General features: G+C 46.4%; 1 protein-coding gene across 1 annotated transcript in view; it reads right to left on the bottom strand.

The window, feature by feature from the left end:
* Nucleotides 1-24,437, bottom strand: part of ptprbl (protein tyrosine phosphatase receptor type B, like) — a 25,183-nt gene extending 746 nt beyond the window's left edge. The window contains exons 1-31 of the mRNA XM_087312589.1: nt 24,328-24,437; nt 21,867-22,268; nt 19,902-21,421; nt 18,699-18,957; nt 15,909-16,163; nt 15,549-15,815; nt 15,143-15,403; nt 14,723-14,989; nt 11,884-12,147; nt 11,549-11,812; nt 11,058-11,321; nt 10,718-10,969; nt 10,263-10,532; nt 9,926-10,183; nt 9,507-9,773; nt 9,073-9,357; nt 7,281-7,559; nt 7,054-7,197; nt 6,265-6,529; nt 5,696-5,802; nt 5,517-5,622; nt 5,329-5,406; nt 3,798-3,815; nt 3,404-3,485; nt 3,237-3,327; nt 3,040-3,116; nt 1,952-2,086; nt 1,752-1,874; nt 991-1,154; nt 289-424; nt 24-144 (exon numbers count right to left, since the gene is read on the bottom strand). Of these exons, the coding sequence (XP_087168715.1) occupies nt 24-144; nt 289-424; nt 991-1,154; nt 1,752-1,874; nt 1,952-2,086; nt 3,040-3,116; nt 3,237-3,327; nt 3,404-3,485; nt 3,798-3,815; nt 5,329-5,406; nt 5,517-5,622; nt 5,696-5,802; nt 6,265-6,529; nt 7,054-7,197; nt 7,281-7,559; nt 9,073-9,357; nt 9,507-9,773; nt 9,926-10,183; nt 10,263-10,532; nt 10,718-10,969; nt 11,058-11,321; nt 11,549-11,812; nt 11,884-12,147; nt 14,723-14,989; nt 15,143-15,403; nt 15,549-15,815; nt 15,909-16,163; nt 18,699-18,957; nt 19,902-21,421; nt 21,867-22,268; nt 24,328-24,415 (7,369 nt within the window). The 5' untranslated portion in view covers nt 24,416-24,437. The remainder of the gene's footprint in view (nt 1-23; nt 145-288; nt 425-990; nt 1,155-1,751; nt 1,875-1,951; nt 2,087-3,039; nt 3,117-3,236; nt 3,328-3,403; nt 3,486-3,797; nt 3,816-5,328; nt 5,407-5,516; nt 5,623-5,695; nt 5,803-6,264; nt 6,530-7,053; nt 7,198-7,280; nt 7,560-9,072; nt 9,358-9,506; nt 9,774-9,925; nt 10,184-10,262; nt 10,533-10,717; nt 10,970-11,057; nt 11,322-11,548; nt 11,813-11,883; nt 12,148-14,722; nt 14,990-15,142; nt 15,404-15,548; nt 15,816-15,908; nt 16,164-18,698; nt 18,958-19,901; nt 21,422-21,866; nt 22,269-24,327) is intronic.
* Nucleotides 24,438-25,568: the final 1,131 nt, after the last annotated feature.

Genomic DNA, 25,568 nt, shown 5'->3' with positions numbered 1-25,568 from the left:
TGTGTGTGACGGCTGTCACTGACCTCTGTGTGTGTCTGGATGGACGTTCTCATAGATGGGGTACAGCAGGTTCTCCTGTTCACTGCGCAGCTTTCTGGCCCGCAGCACATCACGCACACACTGGTAGAGGAACGCGTACTGGCACTGCACGCACACACACACACACACACACACACACACACACACACACACACACACACACACACAGAAACATAAACACATATGAGAGTGAGAAAGAGAGTGTGCACGCGTGTGTGTGTGTTTGTGTGTGTGTGTGCGCACTCTCACCTCGGTCTGCACCATGTGTGTGCGGTGTAGCCTCAGATCAAACACTACACTATAGACGTCCACTGTGTCGTGTGTGTCCAGCTGCTGCAGCAGGCGGTCCAGAGCCGTGAAGGTGCCGGTGCGGCCCACACCCGCGCTGAGGGGAACACACATATATATATATCAATCACACACACACACACACTTGCGCGCTCACGCTGGGGGGAACACACACACACACACATAAATCAATACCATACACACAATACTACAGAGGGCTGAAGGTGAGTGTGCTGTACCTGTAGTGCACTACGCAGGCTCCATAGAAATAATAATAATAATAATAAATCATAATAATAATATTAATAATAAAATATCATCATAATAATAAATCATATTAATTAATAATAATGAATAATAATAATAATAATACAAATAATAATAATAATAATAAAATAATATTAATAATAACAATATAATAATAATAATAATAAAATAATAATAACGATAATAATAATAATAAAATAATAATAACAATAAAATAATAATAACAAAATAATAATAATAAATCATAATAACAATAATAAATAATAATAATGAAATAATAATAATAATAATAATAATAAAAAAGTGTGCTGTACCTGCAGTGCACTACAGAGGGCTGAAGGTGAGTGTGCTGTACCCATAGTGCACTACACAGGGCTGAAAGCAAGTGTGCTGTACCTGCAGTGCACTACGCAGGCTCCAGAGAATGGTGTGCGGTTGATGTAGTCTCTGACCGTCCTGGTGAACTGGATGAGGGTCTGCGTGGCCTCGGGGACGCCGTGGTCCGGCCAGACGGTGTAGTGGAACTGCCGCACCACCCTGCAGTAGCTCAGGTGATCCTCCTGTGGATTATTTTCATTAAATGTTATCATTCAATATTAGTTATTACAGCCCAAACCAGAGAAAGCCGAGTCAGCGTGGAAAACACAAATAAAATAAGGCAGCAGTGATCCCCAGATGTGCTCTGACTTGTGTTTGACTGCAGACGATATGAATACATATGAGTCCTGCTGCCGAGGAGGAGGAGACACGGACTGGACTGGCCTGCCTGCAGTCCCGACCTGTATCCAATAGAGAACGTGTGGCTCCACACTGTTGCCCACCTTGAGACTTGTTTGCAGGAGGAATGTGGCAGAACTACAGCTGAAACACTGCAGCAACGCTGTCTTCAGTCCCTGAACGTCTTTAAGTGTTGTGAACAGGAACGGCAGCATTACACAGTGGGAAACGCTTTACTGATACAGCTGTTTCTGGAATGTGTTGCAGTCAAACACAAGTCAAAGTAGATTTGGAAATATCTGCCTCCCTTTTAATTTGTCTTCCATCTGTTTGGGGTGTATTTATAATATTTATAGGTAATATACTGTACATAAATCTGCACAAAAATAGCAAGAAAAGCTGTGTGTGTGTGTGTGTGTGCGTGTGTGTTTTGCACCCACATTGCAGATCCTGAACTCCCGGATGGTCCACTCGGGCAGCACAGACTCTGACTGCATCTGCACGATCAGGTCTCCGTAATACAGCGGCTCCTGGTCGAAGGGCCAGTAATGGTCACACTTCACCTGCAGAGACACGGTGAGCTGAGTGTGTGTGCGTGTGTGTGTGTTTCAGTGTGTGAGTGTGTGTCATGAGCTCATACCCGTCCCTTCTCCACACACTGCGTCACCATGACGATATTGTGCACGTTCTGCTCCCACACCATCTTCCAGAAGTCGTCCTTCGTGCCGGGCAGTGGCCCCTGTGTGGCGATGTACTCCCGCCGGAAGTTATTTCCCTGAAACACACCCGGACACCCGGTTATGCCCATTGCAGACATTCAGACTGCATTTACACCTACTCCATTATCAGCTCCTGTGACAGAACTGGGGGGATATTTGACAAAAAAAGTTAATAAAATAATAACAACAATATTAATAAATGAATAATAATAATAATAATAATAAATAATAATAATAATAATAAATAACAATAATAGTAATAAAAACCAATAATAGTAATAATAATAAATAATAATAATAATATTAGTAATAACAATAATAATAATAATAATAAATGATAATAATAATAAATAAATAAATAATAATAATGAATGACAATAATAATAGTAATAATAATAATAATAAATAATAATTGATAATAATAATAATAAATAAATAATAATAAATAATAATAATAATGGATGATAATAATAATAGTAATAGAAATAGTAATAATAATAAATAAAATAATAACAATAAATAATAAAAGTAATAGTAATAATAATAAATAATAATAATAACAATAAATAATAATAGTAATAATAATAATAATATTTATAAATAATAATAATAATAAATAATAAAGAATTAATTAATAATAATAATAGTAATAAAAATAATAATAAATACATTAATAATAATAATAATATTAATAATAATAATAGTAATACTACTACTAATAATAATAATATATGATAAATAAATTAATACTAATAATAATATAATAATAATAATATTTCACAGAATAAATAATGCAGTTTGACAGAGAGGTAAATGTTTTGAACTTCACCTTTAGAACACAGATAATATCTATTATTTACACTGCTTTATGCTCTGATATCTACCAATATGTCCTGTATTATTATTAATAATGTGACTGCTGTACTTCACTATACTATAGTTGAGCTTCAGCTCTTGTCTGTGTTCAAGATTTTCATCATTAAAGTAAGTCCTGGAGTGAAGATCTTACAGGAATATAGCTGGCGTTGATGTAGTCTGAGCAGGAGTCCTCGTCCACATAGGACAGCTTCACCCGTGTGGAGTCATCTGGTCAGAAACACACACACACACACACACACACACACACACACACACACAGCAGTTTTAGACATGGCGCACATGTCGAACAGCAGAAACCTCAATGCAGACGCAGATTCTCCAACACACAGGGCAGGATGTTGTTGTAGCGGTTCTTCCCTCTGTTTTCAGGCAGTAACGCCGAGTCTTGAGGCTGATTACGACCAACATCCTTCAGGTCCTGAACACACAAGCAACATGTACTGTGTTCATCATGAAACGAGAGTCCGTCTTGATGAAGGAGGAGTGTGTTTTACCTCGTATTCCTCTGAGAGCAGGTAGCAGGAGTCCGCTCGGAGCTTAGCTAAATGTGCCTCAAAGTTTGCAATGCTGACGGGACTGTGTTCAGAAAAGACATCATTACTGTACTGTGATTCAACAGTTCACACTTAGATATCGTTTAACCAATGATAGCAGGTTTGGCGTTCTGCCCCAGGAGAGAACCCTGAGCTCGGAGATAATAGAAAACGAAGATAAGGGAGTATGTGTAGCTGGGCTACTGATAGTGAGTTTGGATTAATCTGATCCGCTAACTAATGATTGTAGATGAAAGACCAGCTGCAGTCAATCATATCACATCGCAAAATTAATTTGTGAAACTTCACTTTAAGTGTGTGTGTGTGTGTGTGTGTATGTGTGTGTGTGTGTTACCTTGAGACCCGGCGGTTCCTAAAACACAGAGATCACTGTTATCAGATCTGATGCTCTCAGAATCAATGAATATATACAACATGATGAAGATGAAGATGATGATGAAGATGATGAAGATGAAGATGATGATGAAGATGATGAAGATGAAGATGATGATGAAGATGATGATGATGATGATGATAATACTGATGATGATGATGAAGATGAAGATGATGATGATGATGATGATGAAGATGATGATGAAGATGATGATGATGATGAAGATGAACATGATGATGATGATGATGATGAAGATGAAGATGATGATGATGATGATGATGAAGATGATGATGATGATGATGAAGATGATGATGATGATGATGATGATGATGATGATGATGAAGATGAAGATGATGATGATGATGATACTGATGATGATGATGAAGATGATGATGATGATGATGATAATGATGAAGATGGAGATGATGATGAAGATGATGATGAAGATGAACATGATGATGATGATGATGATGAAGATGATGATGATGATGGTGATGATGATGATGATGATGATGATGATACTGATGATGATGATGAAGATGATGATGATGATGATGATAATGATGAAGATGGAGATGATGATGAAGATGATGATGAAGATGAACATGATGATGATGATGATGATGATGATGAAGATGATGATGATGATGATGATGATGAAGATGATGATGATGATGATGATAATACTGATGATGATGATGAAGATGATGATGATGATGATGATAATGATGAAGATGGAGATGATGATGAAGATGATGATGAAGATGAACATGATGATGATGATGATGATGAAGATGATGATGATGATGATGATGATGATGATGAAGATGGAGATGGAGATGATGAAGATGATGATGATGATGAAGATGAAGATGGAGATGGAGATAGAGATGATGAAGATGATAATGATGAGGATGATGATGATGAAGATGATAATGATGATGATGATGAAGATAATGATGAAGATGATAATGATGATGATGATGATGATGATGATGATGATGATGAAGATGATGATAATGATGATGATGATGATGATGATGATGAAGATAATGATGAAGATGATAATGATGATGATGATGATGATGATGATGATGAAGATGATGATAATGATGATGATGATGATGATGATGATGAAGATGAAGATGGAGATGATGAAGATGATGATGATGATGATGAAGATAATGATGAAGATGGAGATGATGAAGATGGAGATGACGAAGGTGATGATGATGAAGATGGTGATGATGATGATGATGAAGAAGATGATGATGATGATGATGAAGAAGATGATGATCATGAAGATGGTGATGATGAAGATGGTGATGATGATGATGGTGATGAAGATGATGGTGATGAAGAAGATGATGATCATGAAGATGGTGATGATGATGATGGTGATGAAGATGGTGATGATGATGATGGTGATGAAGATGATGATGATGGTGATGAAGATGGTGATGATGATGATGGTGATGATGGTGTTTCTGACCCTCTGATGATGGTGTGTCCCCCTGAGGACGCTCTTTCTCTTCTCAGACTCATTCTGACCACAGGCTCTTGTGCGCTCCTGAAAAACACACAGCACATCCTCATCTGCATCTACACCCGCTCCACATCTACACACAGGTGCTCCACTCATGCAGTCTTGGTGTCTGCAGTACAGGGAGATTCACTCACATCTTGTGGACCTTCTGTCTGCAGACCAGCAGCACGATTAAGCCCACCATGGTGGCGATGAGGAAGAGTCCAGCGCTGACGCCCTCGATGACCCCGCTCAGCGGCTCTGGACACACACACACACACATTAAACAAACACACACCTTCAGCGAACGGTGTCAGTGTGTGTGAAGCCGTACCTGCATGGGTCAGCAGGGGTTTGGACAGGTACGTGTCGGTGTATAGCGGAGAGAGAAACTCCTCTCGATCCTCATCGTAGAGTTTGGTGAACGCTCGAACGCTGAGTCTGAAAACACACACAGGAGCAGAGCACGCTTCAGAGAGTATAGTGTGAGTGCACCCTTACTGTCCTTACAAATCTCTGCTTGGTTTGTGCAGTGTAGTTCTCTTCTGTAGTGTGCTGTGTGTTGAAAGTATTCATCAGTGTAAATGGGAATGTCTTCACGACGGAGTTTTCCTCCCTGATCTTCACTTTTTCATGTGTAGGCTATTAAAATACTTTCAAGGTTAATGTTTTGATGATGATGATGATGATGAGCTTTTATTTGTCACAACACTGTTACACGCAGTGAAGTTGGACCCCTCTGAGCATACACAAACATCATACACTTCAGGGGAAGACAGCTCAGTCGAGAGGTAGCATAGGACAATAGGAAACAAGACACTGGGGGAAAAGGAGGTACAAATACACTCCCAGACTGTCCCTCAAGCCCAGCTCTGCCCCCTGGCCGCAGCACCTGAGCCTCACCTGTATGCAGTCCTGGGCTTTAGCGGTCCATCACAGAAGGCCGTCTGCTCCTGAGATCCTCCTGTGGATGTTTTCTGATCACAGCGTCCTCCCAGACTCTCCATCCCTGACCCCAGCTGGACCCTGAACTCCTGCGCCGGGCTCTGGCTCTCGTCACAGTGGCTGCGGAAGAAGCTGGTCTGATAGGCTTTGATGGAGCTGTTGGACCTGTAGTCCAGGTATGAGGGAAGAGGATGAAGCTGCTGTGGCTGCTGGCGTTCACTGTCTGCATTTACACCACAGGAAGAGGATTCAGTTCAGTTGTGGGAGGAAACTAAAGCGCCTAAAGGGTCAGTTCAGCCTGAAATGAACACTCTTCAGGGCTTATATCAGAATATTGTCAACCTGTGAGAATACTCCTGTGTGCAGATAACACAGAGATGACCGTGATGTCATCAGCTTCTCCTCCTCAGTGTCAGTATATTGTGCACATTGTTGTGTGGCGCTGCATCGGGGGAGGGGCTTCATCACTGCTCTGAGCTGTGCGCGATATACTGACACTGAGGAGGAGAAGCTGATGGACAACACTTGAGCCGCCATTGAGCCCCTGAAGGCATGAGGCAGTGTTTGAGGATGTCTCCGGACCCTTGCTGTCTATGGAGGATCAGGAGCTCTCGCATTTCAAACATCTTCAACTCTGACTGAGGATGAACGAAGCTCTCGGAGGAACGACGTGTCTTAATGACAGACTCTTCATTACTGGGTGAACTGGCCCTTCAGTCTACTCATAGATAACAAATGCCTGCTGACCGTCAGACTCGATGATGACGATGGTGAAGAACTTCACGGCGCCGTTGATGTCACTGAACCAGCTGCAGTTGAACTGGAACAGTATGGTGGATTTGGTGATTGTAACCGCGTTCTCATCAATCCGAGCCATGGGCAGTGGTGGACCTGAGATAACAAGAACCCTATTTAGTAAACACGATTGTCAGAAAGGGATCTCATTGTGGATTTTAATGTACGCCATAACTCACGGTCGATCATGGTCACCACGTTCTCCATCACCGCCTCGCTGGTCATGCTGTCCGAGATGACTTTAACAGAGACCATGTAGTGTTTATGAGGCTCCAGATCCCTGATCAGATAGACGGTGTTCCCTTTGACTGTACGCTGCGAGTACACCATTCTCCGAGAGTCCTTCCTAGTGCACTCGATAGTGTACGAGTCAAAGTCAGCTTCTGGGGGAATCCAGGAGCAAGAAATGGTGGAGGAGTTCTGCGGACGGCAGTGAAGACTCTGAACACGCTCCGGCTCTGAAGACAAGAACAGACACGCATTTCACTAACTAGTGCTCTACCTGCAGGTCACCTGTGGTCCACTGGTCTATCTCTGTGTTCACTACTAATAGCTGGTTTCTATCCTATTGTAAGGCTGGTTTTGCTGATCCACAGTCCAGCAGAGTTTAGCTCTGATCCTCTGTTCCCAAGTAATCCTGGAGACCCTGATCAGATTGCTCAGGTGTGATGATTATACCTGGAGCTAAGCTCTGCAGGAAAGTAGATTTTGAATTGTAATTGCAGTACCCCCTTGTACCCAGCGGGTATCTCAGTACCAGGTTCTAGCGCATCTGACCAGTGAATCCAGCTTGTGTAACCTCATCAAACAGACAATTTAGCGATCGCAATCAGAGCAGGGGTCACTAACCGTGTTCCCGGAGAGCTACCTTCCTCCAGATTTTAGTTGCAGCCCTGACCAAACACAGCTGTCTGCGGTCCAATTAAATGGTTCAGGTGTGTTTCATCAGGGTTGTGGCTGAATTCTGCAGGAAGGTGGCTCTCCAGGAACAAGGTTGGCGACTCCTGGTGTAGAGGAGTTTAAACACAATCCATTTTTTTCTGGCAGGAGAATACAACGATGCCAGGACTAGCTCTTTATACCTGACGTCATTGTTTGCATATTTCAGTTTGCTAGCCTGGCTTGCACAGCTTGCATGTAATCTGTATCATTCTTGCCATCTTTGGCTTCTCTATATTAGCATCCAGGCCCGGATTGGCTAATCGGGAGGACCGGGAGAATTCCCAGTGGGCCGGTCTGTTTCTTGGCCGCGAGGGCCGGTGTCCCTAGCTCCAGAATCTGTTGCTCTTAGCTGTCACACTTTTTAAATTAATTAATTTATTTACTTGACCACAGTCTTCTTACTCATTATTTAACCGCAGCTCTGCTCATTTTATATATAATGATGATATAACTCAGATGTGTCTCTTTTCAATATACAACTGTTGTGGTCCAGTGGTTAGCACGTTAGATTACGACGCCGCTGATTTGGGTTTGATCCTTGTCTAAGAATGTTTTTTTTTTTTTCATTTTTATTGTTGAGACATATAATACTGTTAGGGTTGTTGAACATTTGAAGTTCTAAAGCAGCTGTTTTCTCAAAAAAAGACATGATAGTGTCATTAGAAACTGAAGTGGAATGACCTTATTTTAATATAGTCATGAACTGAGGTGGGCCGGTCTGAGGCTTGAAACTCCAGGGCTGAAAAGGAGTCCCACTCCGGCCCTGTTAGCATCTGTAGCTTTTACTTGCACAAGATCTGTATATTTCAGTGAATTCTGATCTATCTCTCAGTGCTTTATCATTTATAATCTGGAGATAAACTGTTCAGAAAGTGATTCCCCTGATATCGACTCTCTGCATCTTCATTGTTATAGCTGTGATCTGAACTCCTACATTCAGAATGATTTGTAGACAGATGTCTTTATCACTATCCTCATCATCGCAGTGTGAACAGGCCTTATCATGTTAGTGTCTGGTGCTGCACTGACTTGTCCTGATGGTCCTGGAGATGGGAAGGCTGTAGGTGGGGTTGTTGGTTCCAGCACCGCTGACCGTGCGGAGGCTGATGTTGTACTGGCGTCCGGGGTGCATCCCTTTCAGGATCCGGTTGGCGGATGTGGGACTGTGGTAAGGGTTGAACACAGACAGATGGTCCCTGGGGCTCCACTGAAGGTCAAAGTCATCATAATCTGTGTTTTCTGGAGCGCTCCAGGTGATCTCCAATGAGGTGTTGGTGATTTCCCCAAAGGAGAATGAGACTGGAGGCTTGGGGTCTACACAATATACATGGTACAGTTATTAAAATCAGTAAGTCAAGATTCTGCTGTTATGATAAAGGAAGCTGCACCACTGTTCCCCATCTCTGACACCTACTCAACACAGCATTTTTATCTTGTGTTTGTGATTTACTGGAGACATGTACCTGTCCTGTCGCTGGTGGTTGCCATGTTGGTGAGATCTCCACTGTGTGTAAGAACCACAGCCTGGTAGAGGCGTCCCGACACCAGGCTCTGGAACTGATGGCTCCGGCTGTCGGGCCCCAGGCTTTGCTCTGCAGTCCGGGTCCCATCAGGGTTGAGGATCAGGAGGGTGTAGCTGCTCACAGCCCCCGCGGGCTGCTTCCAGCTCAGCCACAGACTCTCAGAGCTCCGTCTGCTGTCGGCGTGCAGGAACGTCACCGCTGCAGGAACTACACAACCCAACCAACAACAAAACTAGTAAGACTCTGATCAATATTTGCGTGCGTTTGTTGTTTCATCGCTGTGACTGAGCCAGACATTTCACTACATCGCTATTAGACTATACAGGTCAATATGGTGTACGCTGGTGTGCATCGTTCACCTGTGCGGGCCCAGATAGACGTGCTGTTGGTTTGATCTCCACTGCGGGTGAAGATCAGCACTTTATACAGCAGCCCAGGTCGAAGGTTCAGGAAGGAGCAGTCCTGCATGACTCCTGATTTCTGATCAAGCAATCTTTCATCTTCATCATACAGAAGAACATCAAATCCATCAAACTCTCCGACCGGCGGAGCCCAGCGGAACGACAGGCTGGTGGTGGTGTTGCTGATCACGGACAAGTCACTGACGGTCGCCGGACCTGCAGGAAACACATTCAGACGCTGTAACAGGTCGCTTGACTAACACAGGGTAAATATGGGATAGAGACGTGTACACACAGGTTCTGCCCTCGACCTCCACATCATTGCTGCTGACTCCTCCGCTGAGGGCCCGGATCAGGACGCGGTAGGGTTTCCCTGGTGTGAGGTGTGTGAAGGTGTGCTGAATGGCCTGTGCCGCTGTGGAGATGTTGGACACCAGTGTTCCTCTCTCATCCAGCAGCTGCAGACGAAAGCTGTCGAACACTCCTTGACCCGCCTGCCAAAACACCGAGAGGGTGGAGGTGCTGCGCTGCTCCTCCAGCTGTAGAGCCGACACGGGAGAGGGAACTGCAGAATCAACAGGGGAAACTTCTGATTATTATAACACGCCTGAGTTTGGAGATAAACACCTGCACAGGGTTAGATGGAGAAGAACGAAACTCACAGGAGAACGACATAAGAGAGAGGAATTAATGACCTTCATTTCTGGGTTACCTGACTGACTCTGGGTTTAATAAAATGCCTCATCTGACCTGTTCGTCCTGTTGCTGTGCTGTTGTTGATCAGAGATCCGCTGATTGACGTAACAGTGATGTTGTACTGCTGTCCGGGCTGCAGATGCTGGAAGCTGACCTCGTTGACGTGTTTGGGGACGAATCTCTCCTGGCCCGGAGACAGAGACACAGTGTATCGGTCCACATCACCCTGCCCCGGTGTCCAGCTGACCCGCAGACTGCTGCTCTGACCCTCGTTACTGATGTGGATGTTCTTCACTGTACTGGGAACTACAAAACACAGAAATGAACACGACATTAGACTCGGCGAGATACTGCAGTGTTCCTTCAGCACATGGACACACACACACACACACACCGGTTCTGCCCCTGAGGAACTGCACTCTGAGGTTGGGCCCGCTGAAGGTGGACACCAGGATCTTGTAGAGTCGGCCAGGAGTGAGTGAGGACAGCAGGTACTGCGTGGTGCTGCTGGTCAGAGTGATGGGCGGAAACACCTTCATGTCATTGAACAGCAGCTGGACTTCATAATGATCCACATCTCCAGGAGCGGAAGCCCAGGTCACCAGCAGATCCTCAGTGCCGCTGTCTGCTAGAGACAGATTCTGCACTCTTGCGGGCACTGAGAAGGAGAACATCATCAAATACAGCACAGACCCACAGCAGACTGAAGAACAACACACAGCTCAGACCAGATGGAAGGTATTGCACATTTACACCACGATAACTGACCTCGAGTCCTGCGAATACACTGACTTGGTGTGTATTTTACTAGTGTGAATGATTCTGTTTGTTGTGAAGCCTGCATTACTGTAAACAGCCCGTACACCACGGAGCTTCAGAACTTACAGGTGCTTCCGTGAGTCGAGACACTGGACTCATATTTTCCACTCCATGTGCTGACGGTCACCATGTAGAGCCGGCCCGGCACCAGCCCACTGAACACATACTCATTCTGGCTCTTGGGGACCGTCCGGTTCTGGTGGAAGATGTTATTGTGCTTTATGGAGACATGATAGTAGTCAAAGTCTCCTTCCGCATGGCGCCAGTACACCTTCAGGAGCTGTTCTTCGGCCATGTGTGTGGCGGTGGGGTTCAGCACCGGGGATGGTTCTAGAAGAGCACAGGATAATCAGAAGGAAACCCACAGACTCAGAGCTGCAGAAACACAGAGATGTTCTTACGCGTGCGCTCCTGAACCGCCGTGTGGTTCTCAAATTCTCCACTGCGGGAGGTGATGGAGATGTTGTAGAGACGCCCCGATACCAAAGACTTGAACACACACTCTGTGCTGACCTTGGAGACGGTGAGAGTGTGTACGGTGCGCTCCCGATCCCGCAGACTCACCCAGTAACTGTCCACATCTCCCTCAGCCGCTCGCCAGGACACACTCAGGAAATCCATACGGCCGTTATTGCTGACCGACACGTCTCTGACCGCAGCTGGAACTGATGCGCACACACACACACACACACACACACACACACACACACACACACACACACACACACACACACAGATGGACAAAATGTTTTTAAATATTCCAGTAGAGTGGACAAGCTGATGTTGTGTGTCCCCTAAACACTAGTGTGTAGTCGAGCTGTTGTTGTGTGTCCCCTAAACACTAGTGTGTAGTCGAGCTGTTGTTGTATGTCCCCTAAACACTAGTGTGTAGTCGAGCTGTTGTTCTGTGTGCCCTAAACACTAGTGTGTAGTCGAGCTGTTGTTCTGTGTGCCCTAGACACTAGTGTGTAGTCGAGCTGTTGTTCTGTGTCCCCTAAACACTAGTGTGTAGTCGAGCTGTTGTTCTGTGTGCCCTAAACACTAGTGTGTAGTCGAGCTGTTGTTGTGTGTCCCCTAAACACTAGTGTGTAGTCGAGCTGTTGTTGTGTGTCCCCTAAACACTAGTGTGTAGTCGAGCTGTTGTTCTGTGTGCCCTAAACACTAGTGTGTAGTCGAGCTGTTGTTGTGTGTCCCCTAAACACTAGTGTGTAGTCGAGCTGTTGTTCTGTGTGCCCTAAACACTAGTGTGTAGTCGAGCTGTTGTTGTGTGTCCCCTAAACACTAGTGTGTAGTCGAGCTGTTGTTCTGTGTGCCCTAAACACTAGTGTGTAGTCGAGCTGTTGTTCTGTGTGCCCTAGACACTAGTGTGTAGTCGAGCTGTTGTTCTGTGTGCCCTAGACACTAGTGTGTAGTCGAGCTGTTGTTCTGTGTGCCCTAAACACTAGTGTGTAGTCGAGCTGTTGTTCTGTGTGCCCTAAACACTAGTGTGTAGTCGAGCTGTTGTTCTGTGTGCCCTAAACACTAGTGTGTAGTCGAGCTGTTGTTGTATGTCCCCTAAACACTAGTGTGTAGTCGAGCTGTTGTTCTGTGTGCCCTAGACACTAGTGTGTAGTCGAGCTGTTGTTCTGTGTGCCCTAGACACTAGTGTGTAGTCGAGCTGTTGTTCTGTGTGCCCTAGACACTAGTGTGTAGTCGAGCTGTTGTTCTGTGTGCCCTAAACACTAGTGTGTAGTCGAGCTGTTGTTCTGTGTGCCCTAGACACTAGTGTGTAGTCGAGCTGTTGTTCTGTGTGCCCTAGACACTAGTGCGGGCTGTAAGTGTGATTGTTCTCTCAGATGATCAACATCCGCTCTGCACAATAACACTCTCTGCAGGAAAGCACACGGATGACCTTCACATATTCAAGGCTTCCTGAACATTCCAGGAGCATTCCTGCAGGTCCAGATAAGAGTGTGAGTGTGAAGTTCAGCATACCTGGGCCATCCTTAAGGACACTTCTAAGTAAACTATTAAAGTTACCCCGGTGAATCACACATTCAGAGAGTTTGAAAAGAGTTTCCATCACGTGTGATTAGAGTGCCCTCATGCTGCTCTGGGTTGAGTTTGCTGCTCTCCGGCAGGTTTACAGGAGACTGAACAGTTTATTCAATGACCAATCAAAACTCCAGCCCTTCCCTTTCAACTCGATCTGATCATGTGCTCTTGCTTCTGTTCTGTTTGCTGAGATCCTGTTCTCCACACATCTGCATATGCACTTGCAAATTATTGATATTATTGCTAATTGGGGGCAGCTGTGGACTAATGGTTAGAGAGTTGAACTTGGGATCCAAAGGTCGCAGGTTCAAGCCCCAGCACTAGCATTAGCTGTTAGGGAGAGTGAAAGATATCGACCTGTTTGAGGAGATTCCCTTGAGCAAGGCATCAAACCCTCACTGCTCCCCGGGTGTGTGTTCACCGGTGTAAGTCGCTTTGGATAGACGTGTCTACTAAATTGCAGAAATGTAATTGGTCAGATGCCTGTGCTGTGCTCTAATTGGCCAGATGGCCCTACTCGTCTCTGATTAATCAGACTGTCTATTGATCTGATTGGTCAAATGTCTCTTCCTCTTTTTCTGATTGGTCAGATGACTCTGCTTTATCTTGGTTGGTCAGATGGCTCTACTCTTTCTCTGATTGGTCAGATGACTGCTTTATTCTGATTGGTCAGAAGGTTTTCTCTTTCCCTGATTGGTCAGATGACTCTGGTTTATCTTGGTTGGTCAGATGGCTCTACTCTTTCTCTGATTGGTCAGATGACTGCTTTATTCTGATTGGTCAGATGGCTCTACTTTTTCTCTGATTGGTCAGATGACTCTGCTTTATTCTGATTGGTCAGAAGGTTTTCTCTTTCTCTGATTGGTCAGATGACTTTGCTTTATTCTGATTGGTCAGAAGGTTTTCTCTTTCTCTGATTGGTCAGATGACTCTGCTTTATTCTGATTGGTCAGAAGGTTTTCTCTTTCTCTTATTGGTTAGATGGCTCTGCTTTATCTTGGTTGGTCAGAAGGTTTTCTCTGATTGGTCAGAAGGTTTTCTCTATCTCTGATTGGCCAGATGACTCTGCTATATTCTGATTAGTCAGATGCCTCTGCTCTTTCTCTAATTGGTCAGATGTCTCTGAGTGTGGCTGGTGTGTTGTTTCAGAGGTGTGTGTAAGTGCAGAACAGGGATGTGTGTATCAGTGTATCTGAGCTGCAGTACCGGTGCGTCCCTCTGCCACCATCTGCCGGGAGCGAGCGCTGCGGTGCGCAGTCGTCACCACCGCTCGGTACAGAGCGCCGGGTCTCAGGCTCTGGAAGAGGAGTGTGGTGGTGTTGGGCAGCACACTCTCATTCCGCACCACCACACTGTCCTGGATCAGCAGCACACGGTACAGATCCAGCTGACCCAACGCAGCGTCCCAGCTGACCTGCAGAGCATCAGTTCGGCCCAGATTACTGACCCGCAGCTGCCTGACCTGAGCAGGGACTGATCACACACACACACACACACACACACACACACACACACACACACACACACACACACACACACACACACACACACGTTATAAAACTCAGAACTCAGTTTAAATTGAGTGCATCTTCAAACAGAGCCACGGGGAATCTCAGCATGACTCACTGGTTTTTGCTGTGATGTGGGCGGAGCTGCTCAGATCTCCACTGTTGGTCGTCACGGTGATGGTGTAGGCGTGTCCAGGCATCAGGTTAGTAAAGCTGCACTCACGCACATCATGATCTGCTGTCCGGAAGTCCACAGTGGCGTCTCCGTCCGTCAGCAGGAGTGTGTAGTTCTCCCACTCGCCCACAGGGGGGCTCCAGGCGGCCCGCAGACTCGACTCATCGGCGTGGCGGACAGTCAACATCTGCACGGCCCGCGGAGCTGAAACACCACAGTAATGCAGTTAGCTCAGTTCATTGAGCTGATTAGTGTAGTTTAGCTGCAGTGATTAGCGTGGAGGACTTCATTATTGGGGTACATGAGTTGACTAGTGGGGTTTAACTGCTGTGGCTGCTCCATCACCCACCGGCTCCCCCATGGCAGTCTGCGGTTGTGCTCAGATCTCCGCTCTGCACACTGACAGCAGCTCTGTATCTCCGTCCAGGAATCAGAGTGCAGTTGGTGAAGCTGATCTCCAGCCGCTGCCGCTCCACCGTCCGGTTCTCCAGCACAGAGGAGCCGTTGAACAGCAGAATACGGTAGAAATCCCAGACCCCATCAGGAGGAGACCAGGACAAACGCAGAGTGTTTAGACGGAGAGCCTCCAGCTTCAGACGAGCCGCCCGTCCCGGAGCTGACCAGCAAACAGACATCACACACTCACATTCAGTCTGTGTGTTCATATGAATCCAGCTTGTGTGTCACTGGCTGATATCCGAGTTCTCACCTGTTCTGGCCGCGGTCGTCCGCTCAGCTGATCGAGCTCCACTCCTGGTCTTCACTGACAGCTCATACTGTTGTCCAGGAGTCAGACCAGTGAAAACACACCGAGACGCGTTTGCAGGAAGAGTCAGAGCTGTGCCAGCCGGCCGCAGAGACAGCAGGTATGAGTCGACTCGTCCAACTGCAGGAACCCATGCGGCCCTCAGAGAGTCACTGCCGCCATCACTGCGCAGGACCAATGAGGAGACAGGAGCTGGAGCTGCAGAAAGACCATCAGTCAGCACACACACACACACACACACACACACACACACACACACACACACACACACACACACACACTGCAAGGGTAAGGGTAGAGTTAGGGTGTAGGGTAAGGGTTATGATTAGGGTTAGGGTGTAGGGTGTAGGGTAAGGGTTGGGGTAGGGGGAGAGAGTACAGTCTGTACAGTAGAGAGAGAGAGAGGGGTTTAAAATATCATTATCTGAATATGAAACTCTTCACGCCTATGGAACTAAAGGTGTATATCCAGAGCGTGTGAGTGTGTGGAGCATCATGGTCATGTTCAGTAACAGACAGGATACGCAGGCGTGTCGTCTGCTGAGGCAGGAAGGGAGAGGCAGGCTCAAAATATCCTGGAAATAGCGATAACGCTGACGGCCTTTAGCAGGGAAAGCTGCTGTTGGGGAGCTGAGGAGTTTACCAGAGAGAAATCAGCTCACAGAGTAATAAACACACACTATCACACGCTCATTTACAGAAATAATCAGAGAGTTTGCTGGATGAACATGGTTAAAGTGTGTGTACATGTACAGGTCTGCTGCTTTAGCTTTAGCTTCATCAGTGTAGAGTTCTGACTGAACTGTCCCTGTTGGCCGGTGTGATGTGTCTGTATTATGTGGACTGATCTCATTTCAACACACTGAATAGAGACAGGGCTTCTCCACTGGTGCTTTAAACTGGGAGAAGGTGTAAACCGGAACACAAGTGTCTCTCAGAAGTCATGTGTGTAAAGCTCCACGCCATCAACAGCACTATTACAAACCCCAGAGAACTCGATGATCGGCCTGCTGTGTGTGCTGGGGCGGCGGTGACGGTACGCTTGGGTTATCCGTCACAGTTAGTAAACCGTCTCTCATAAAGACTAAGGAAAAGGATTCAGGAAAGGGAGGCTCAGTTTGACCAGTGCCCTGTCCTTCAGCAGAACACAGACCTGCACACACGACTGAAACTGCAGGAATAAAACACCATTATTACTCTATATCCTCTATATCTGCATTATTATTCTACTTTTACTGTACTTTACAGACTCTAGCTGGCGCTCAATGGCAGAAACACTGAAAGCTGCTCAGCGGCGGTTTGCACACTGCGCTCCTGTACCCAAAGTTCTGCTGTTTGGTTTAGGTTTGACTATTTCCCTTAAATCCTCAACAATTCCTCAAAGGTGCAGAAGGATTGGCCAAAACCACAGACCCCTGCACTCCTGTCACGAATGAAGAAACTGAATGAGTAAACCCAATGAACATGATTCTGCTTCTCAAACTAGACAAGAAATTGTGAAACTAAGAGTCTTACTTCATGATTCATTATTTCCAGTCTTGTGTGTTTTTAAGTTGAGGATTAGGCAACCCAGGCTCATTCTGAAAACGTAGTCCAGCAGACGTTTCTGGAGACTGCGAGATACGTCCAGGGAGGAACGTATTTGTGCAGGTTTTGTTTTCGCGGATCCGCGAGAGGCCGCTGTGTGCGCTTTTTCGTATCTCGAACGTCTCTTGAGAGTGCCGTTCATGCCTGCGCTGTTCTCGCGTCAACCAACCAGAGGCCGCTGTCTGACTGACCGAATGATTGACTCCGCGACCGGCCAATCGGCTGACCCACCCTCCTCCTTCCCTGAACCCAACCAGTTTTACCGATTGACCCGCCTGCCCGCTCACTTCCCTAAACCCGAGCAACAATTTACGCCGTCTAGAAAAAGAAAAGCCCTCATCTGTTTTCTTTTTAACACGTTTTCGGATTTCACCGCGTTCTCTCCCTGTTATGAACTCGTTCGCTTTATTTTTTGGATTCTGTTTTGTCTTACCTGATTTCTGGAACCGCTCCTCCCCGGACTCGAACCCGGACGCCTTTGTCAACTCCTCCTCTCTGCATCTGAAGTCCGCCGACGCACACAATGAGCTGACCGAACAAACTAATAGCGGCGGGAAAGCTCTCCATATGGAGGTAAGCGGTCAGCCGGCAAGCGCAAAAGGGAACGGCGTCACACCGCCCCGTAGCGTTCACTTAAAAAAATGAAATGCAGCCATACGTACCTCCCGGGACGTATTTCGCAGTCTTCAGAAACGTCCACGGGACTACGTTTTCAGAATGAGCCTGGGTTGGATTAGGACAAATGTTGTTTCAGTGATGATGGGAAATCTATAGGAATGACCCACTGACTTTGTGAGTAACTTACTAACTTAGTAACTTACTGTCCAATGTTTCTACAAGTCTGACCTCACAGGAGGAAAAAGAGCCTTAAAGAATTCTGCACTGCAGCCTAGAGGTGAAGAACCACGGGCCACGACTGCTCTTATGAACACAGTGTATTCCAGCTGATTTACTGAACACAGAGACACTCAAACACATCCGCTGTAAGCTGTGAACGCCGGTGCTTTATCAACCCTGTCAGAACAATGTGTTCCAGCACATCAGCGTGAAGGAGAAGAACAATGAAGAGTGCTGTAAATCTCCCAGTGTTATTGTGAGAACGCGCTCAGTCAAGCACACACAGTACACCGTCTCCTGTTCACTCACCGGTCTGAGCACTGATGTTAAGCTGAGCGCCGTCTGTCTCTGAAATGATCCCAAACACATAGCTGGTGCCGGGAATCAGGTCCTCCATCAGGCATGTGTATCGGCTGCTGTCTTCAGAACATCTGGAGATGCGAGATCCATCAGTCAGGATGAAGCTGCAGGAGCGTCCCGGTGTGGTGAAACTGAACCCACAGGACTCCATATTAACACTCACTGCGGTCACGTTCACCAGACACACGGCAGCCTCTGTCGTCAGCAGCTGCAGATGAGAAATACAAACAAGAAGGGATTTACAGGCCAGAGAGATGAACAGAATTCCTCATGAGCCGATTCTGTTTATAGAAATGCAATGGTCGGTCAGCTGTGCCTAGTCCTGTTCTTGGAGATGTACCTTACTGGTCGTCTATACCGGATCCCAGTGTAGTGCTGAAAATACCCCCATGATCGATTATGCCTCCCCTCACAGGCCAAAATACAGGCAGAGTTAGAGTTAGGAGGTGTATCTAGGGTTTGGGCATCTGTATTCGGTGAGATGCCTTTTTCAGCAGAACACCAGATCAAACTCAGCCATCTGGAATCATCAGGAACTCCAGAAGATCTAAATTAGGTATGGAGTGTCTGAGCAGGTATGAACTCAACCCTACAGGATCTCCAGGAACAGAACTGGACACTCCTAATGTAAACAGCTCGTCTACACACTACTCTTGACTAGTCTGTAACATCGTGACACTGGTTGTACCACAGTTTCTTACAGTTAGAGGAAGACCTCAAGGGTTTCTACTGACGTTTCTATCATGCTGTCTGCACATGCTTTTGAGGCTATACGTCTCCATGCCTGCAGGGGGCAGTATCTGTATCACTTGTATCATTCATGTATCATCAGTATGTTTGTGTCATTCCACAAAGGGAAACCAGAACTAGTACTAACCTAAACTAGTATCCTAACCTTAACCTGAACCCTCGAAATACAACACCATAGTCAACAGCTCTCAGACTGAATGATAATGTGGAAACTGATATTCTGGAGAAATGGTTTCGTCTAGGCACTGCTGTTTCCCCAATCATGCACTACAGTATTATAGATTCTAATAAGTATTAGTCCTATGTTTGGAGTGAATCAAACACTGAACCAAGCTACGTTTGGTAGTTGCAGGATTTCTTAAGGATCTCAGCCTTTAAATGAAACTATAAGCTGCTGCTCACCGTGGTTGTGGAGGTGGTTGTAGGAGCAGCTGTAGGAGCGGCTGTAGGTGTAGCGGATGTTCTGGTGGTCAGGGCAGTGGTGGCAGTGCTTTCCTGAGCTGTTGATGGACTAACAGTCGTAGTAGAGTCCGTGCTAGAGGGGAATCTGTGAGTTTCCGTTGCAGGTGTCCATGTGTACGGGGCTGCTGCGCTCGATGCTGTGCTCACTCTTGTTTTGGCAGAACTGCTGACAGCATTCGGAGAAGATCTGGAGTCGGTGCTGGACAGAGTTTCAGTGATCGCTCGTGTGGTTCTGGTTCTGAATGGCAGGATGGTCTGCACATCTCTGATGCTCCTGGTTGTGCTTGAGCTTCTGGTTGAGGCGTTCGGCCATGAGCTGTCTGTGTGGGACACTGGAGAACTGCTGGTGGAGCTCTCAGTCAGTACAGGATCTGCAGCGCTGGTGATGCTGGAACCTTCAGATGTGCCCATCCGGGAATCAGAAGTGCTGTGAGATTCAGAGTCAGACTGAGAGGAAACTGAAGCCTCTGTGTCTGTCGTGGAGAAAGACAACCCGGTCTGAGAGATCAGAGGATTGACCGTCTGATCCGCAACATCAGGGGTGGACTCTACTGTACGACCCATAACATCTGAGGTGGACTCTACTGTCTGATCAACACCTGAGGTGGACTCTACTGTATGACCCATAACATCTGAGGTGGACTCTACAGTCTGATCAACACCTGAGGTGGACTCTACTGTATGACCCATAACATCTGAGGTGGACTCTACTGTACGATCAATAACATCTGAGGTGGACTCTACTGTATGACCCATAACATCTGAGGTGGACTCTACTGTCTGATCAACACCTGAGGTGGACTCTACTGTACGATCAATAACATCTGAGGTGGACTCTACTGTCTGATCAACATCTGAGGTGGACTCTGATGTATGATCAATAACATCTGAGGTGGACTCTACTGTATGATCCACAACACCTGAGGTGGACTCTACTGTCTGACCAACACCTGAGGTGGACTTTACTGTGTGATCCACAACACCTGAGGTGGACTCTACTGTCTGACCAACACCTGAGGTGGACTCTACTGTACGATCAATAACATCTAAGGTGGACTCTACTGTACGATCAATGACATCTGAGCTGGACTTTACGGTGTGATCCACAACACCTGAGGTGGACTCTACTGTCTGACCAACATCTGAGGTGGACTCTACTGTCTGCTCTTTACTCTGGGTGAGACTCAGTGGCTGGTGAAGTGTTCTGGTCAGCATCCGAGTGGTGGAGGATGGCTCTGTGATGCCGCCGGTGTCATAGGGTGCTTCTGTCTCCAGTGTTTGATCCTCCTTGAGCTCTGTCCGGCTGGTTGTGGGATCCCCCAGTGCAGTGGTCACGGTGCGTTTAGTCCTGCTTCTGACTGTATTACTGTGGTGCGTCACGGCTCTGCTCTGGGTCCAGACCGGCACAGTTAGGGTGGTCATTTCCCCTGTGGACTTCACTGCTGAAACTGTGGATGGGCCTGGAGAAAGAGACGGATGTTAGTCTGTTTTTTCTAAAGAGTGCAAAACTGGCAGGTTTATGGGGCAATTCATTGAAATTAAATCACAAACACACTTGAGCAAAGGTGCGATTGTCATGCACATCTTGTCAGGGAAGCACAGTTCTGAGATCAGCTGTAAATCTCCAGCTGAAGGCCAGAGGGCGCTCTCACACAGAAACTACAAACACCCACAACAAAGAAAACAGTCCTCATAGCGCTGCTCCACCTGAAAGCACCTGCTGGAGGTTTACTAGAACCAGCTTTACTGACAAAATGCAGAAACATTGCCCTTGATTACTCGCCTGAACCCAGGAAAACATGAATGTGGTAAAAGCACACGCAGTGCATAATGACATTACATTACTCCTTGCACAGGAATAAGTGCTGTGCGTGAGTGTCATGTGGTGGGGGAGTGTCAGCTTACCTAGGATTGGGCACAGAGGCGTGGTTTGCCGTCGTCCTCCAGAGTCCAGCGTGATCATGGACCAGTTGGAGTGTTTCTGCTGGTGGTGGACTATGACCCAAGTGCCCTGTTTGTGCAGGAACATGGGCGTCTCTGCTAGCCCGAGGGTCCCGCGGGGATTGTAGCAGCTCCAGGCGGGCGCAGCGGCACAGTGACTCAGTCTGAGCAGGCGGGCATGGCGCGGGACGCTGGAGCTCTGGTTCACCCACAGACAGCTGGAGCTCAGCGTGTGGTTCAGCTTCAGACTGCTGGTCCACGTCCACTGCTGGGCCGGACTGTGCTCATCACATCGCCACAGGACCACTGCACCCTTCTGAGAGCTCAGACACACGCCCTTACTAGTGTGCGCGATCAGAAAACCACCTGCAGGAGACAATCCAGATCACTGAATGAGGAAACGGGGCTCAGTAAACTGATGATTTCTCATGGGCTTTAGCATCTCATGAATTAAACAGACATTTAAATCTAACAGATGAAACTCAAACATCAAATAGACGTCTTTATGATGTTAGTGTGCCGTCAGGAATCTCTGAATAAGAAAAGAACTGCCAGATAACACATTACTTCTGTTTAGTCTGGAAAACATCTGCTGTGGTCAAAGGTCTGATGAACATCTTTATAAGGTCTGCTGAATAAACATTCCACATATTAGACACCTCAAAGATCTCAAAGATGTCTATTTAATATCTGCACATGGACATCAGATAGATGTTTTATAGATGTATGTCTTACGTAAACACAAACATCAAATATATGCTTCTCTGAACAAGAAAACGACATACGCCTGTAAGATGTCTGTAAGATCTACTTTAAAGTAAAAAACATCTGCGGTCATCAGAGGTCAGAATAACATCTTTACCAGCTCTGCTGAACGAACATTATAAACACTATAAAGGTCTATATAGAGATATGAAGATCCTGCAGAGTTGAGCTCCAACCTCGATCAAACACAACTAACCCAACCTGAAGGAGAACTCAGTCATTGAAGACAGGTGTGTTTGATGCAGGGAGGCAGATCTCCAGGAATATGGTCGAGCACCACTGCTATATGCCATATAGAAATATCTAGACATCTAACAGAGGTTTTGCAGACGCATGTCTTCCAGATGTAAAGGCAAACATTAAATAGACACATGTGTGATGTTCATGTGCTACCAGAGCGGCTGCATGCTGAGTTCATTATTTGTTATGGCATGTTCATGAACAGTTAGAGACCTTTAAAAAGTCTACAGGTTAGGAGAACAGCACACTAACATTACTATAACTAAAACAAGCATGCTGGATATTTGAGAAACATCTGAAATGATCAGCCGCAGAGTTCCTAATCCTGGGAGAAAGCTGATGTGGACGTGAGAGTCTGCTTCACTGTATTCTGCACTTGACAGAGTCAGTTTTCACTGAGGAGTGTTCATATCAGACATTTAGTTCTGTCAGCTATAACGCTTGCTTCACTTTTACTGCATGTAATCTCCATACGCCAGTACTGCACACGTAACACACAACAATAGAGCTGTTCAACACAATGTCCGAGAGTTTTCACTCATGTGCCCTGGACACTTCAGGGGGAAGACTGAGGGAGATCAGCCAAATCTGAAGAGCTTGAAGAACATCAGGACACAAACACTGAGCTCAATCCACTAAACAACACACACACACACACACACACACACACACACACACACACACACACACACACACACACACACACACACACAGCAAAAAAAATGCTTTTCTTGTTTAGATTTTTTGTCTTGTTTCTAGTCTAAATATCTAAAATTTCCTATATCAAAAACATTTTCAAGATAAGGAAAACATATAGTCTTATTTTAAGAAATAATCTGCCAATATTGAGTGAGTTTTTCCTTAAAACAAGCAAAATAATCTTGTTTTTTCTTTTGATGTAAGATTATTTTGCTGACCCCGTTGGCAGATTATTTTGCTTGTTTTAAGGAAAAACTCACTTCATTTTGGCAGATTATTTCTTAAAATAAGACTGTATGTTTTGCTTATCTTGAAAATGTTTCTTGATATAGGAAATTTTAGATATTTAGACTAGAAACAAGACAAAAAATATAAACAAGAAAAGCATTTTTGCAGTGCACACACACACACACACACACACACCAACTCAGCCAGGTTTGATTATTAAGTGTCAGGACAGCAGTTGAATGCGGATTCTCCTTCATTACGACTGATCTGAGAGCAGCTGTCTGATCTGACCCGACTCTTCTTTGTGTTCAGAGTTTCTGTAATGGTTACAGTGAGAGTGTGTAATGCTGTAATCACCTGTTATGTCATGATAACTCATATAAGAAATGAATATAGGAACCCTAGAAGACGGAGAGGCGGCGGTGAGGTTAATCCTGCTGAGAGACCCTGACGCTGTGGAGGATTCAGGTTAGAGGAGCTCATCAACACTCACCGGCCGCAGAGCAGATCTCCAGCATCATCATCATCATCATCATCAGCAGCATATTGATCCTCATCCTCATGATCAGCGGTGTGTCCATGCCGGCGCTCTGAGGGTCTGATGGAGCTCTCTCTCACACACACACACACACAGGCTTCAGCATGGGGGAAATTCTCTTTCAGGGGAAGGAAAAGCCACTGACCGCCGTTTCCTCCTATTCAACACTGACTGACCAGCGGCCCTCACACACAAACACCTCTGCAGCCCACACACACACACACACACACACACACGTCTGTCCTCATGCCAGTGTGCAGTGTAGTGCACTAACAGGACAGAGACCCTCACACTGCTCAGCAGGGCCGTCTGGGAGGTGTCTGCTGGGCTCTGTTCACAGGTTGCTGCTCCGGGCCCCTTGACTGCAGTGAGGGCCCTCAGATCCTCTGTAGTAGACTAGGGGTCAGGAGGCTCTGAGGGCCACTCTGTAGTCCAGGGGTCTGCACTGCCGCCTGTGTCCAGCAGGGGTTTCTGAAGCGACACTCCGGTCTCCAGATCTGCTCGTCTATCCGGAGCTCATCAGCGCCAGCGCTGCCGGCGGGAATGCAGACGAGCTTTAGATTAATAAAGCGCCAGCAGACGCTGTAGAGCTCTTCACTGAGGAGACACACGGAGACTCTTCCAGTTAAAGAAGAACAGACAAAATCTTAGCAGAAAGAGTAAAGAATGAGAACATCACCGGTCCTGACCAAGCCAGCTGACAATCCTGTCCACAAACACGCAGCTTAATCCACATCAGCACCACAGTCATGCTGCTATCAAGAGCGATCACTGACTGTTCTTCAGCTACAGCAGGGGAGTTCTCCACATCTCCACTGAGCTCAAACTCCACTCTCACCCTGCAAACGGGAGGAAGCCCCGGGCTCGAGGATCCTATGAGCTCAGGGACGAACATGCTTTATAATCAGTCATCAGCTGAGGGAGAACTCTCGAGAGGAACAAAGAAGTAGAAGAAGCTCTCCACAGATCACCTGTTTAGAGAATGATGCAGGTGAGGCTGGCGTCAGCTCCACTGGCCAACAGGAGGAGACGCAGCTCTACAGTCCAGCTCCTCATCTGAACCTCACGCTGCTGCAGCCATCAGAGAACATCAACACGGGCCTGTGTGTGTCCAACATCATACTGAAACCAGAGCAGCAGGGCGGCACGGTGGCGCAGTGGGAAGCACAATCGCCTCACAGCAAGAAGGTCGCTGG

The sequence above is a fragment of the Danio rerio genome, chromosome 25 (assembly GCF_052040795.2).
Source record: "Danio rerio strain M-AB ecotype USA chromosome 25, GRCz13ab, whole genome shotgun sequence".
In the NCBI taxonomy this organism is placed as follows: domain Eukaryota; kingdom Metazoa; phylum Chordata; class Actinopteri; order Cypriniformes; family Danionidae; genus Danio; species Danio rerio.
The sequence above is the reverse complement of the archived record's forward strand: the minus strand, read 5'-3'. Positions and strand labels throughout refer to the sequence as shown.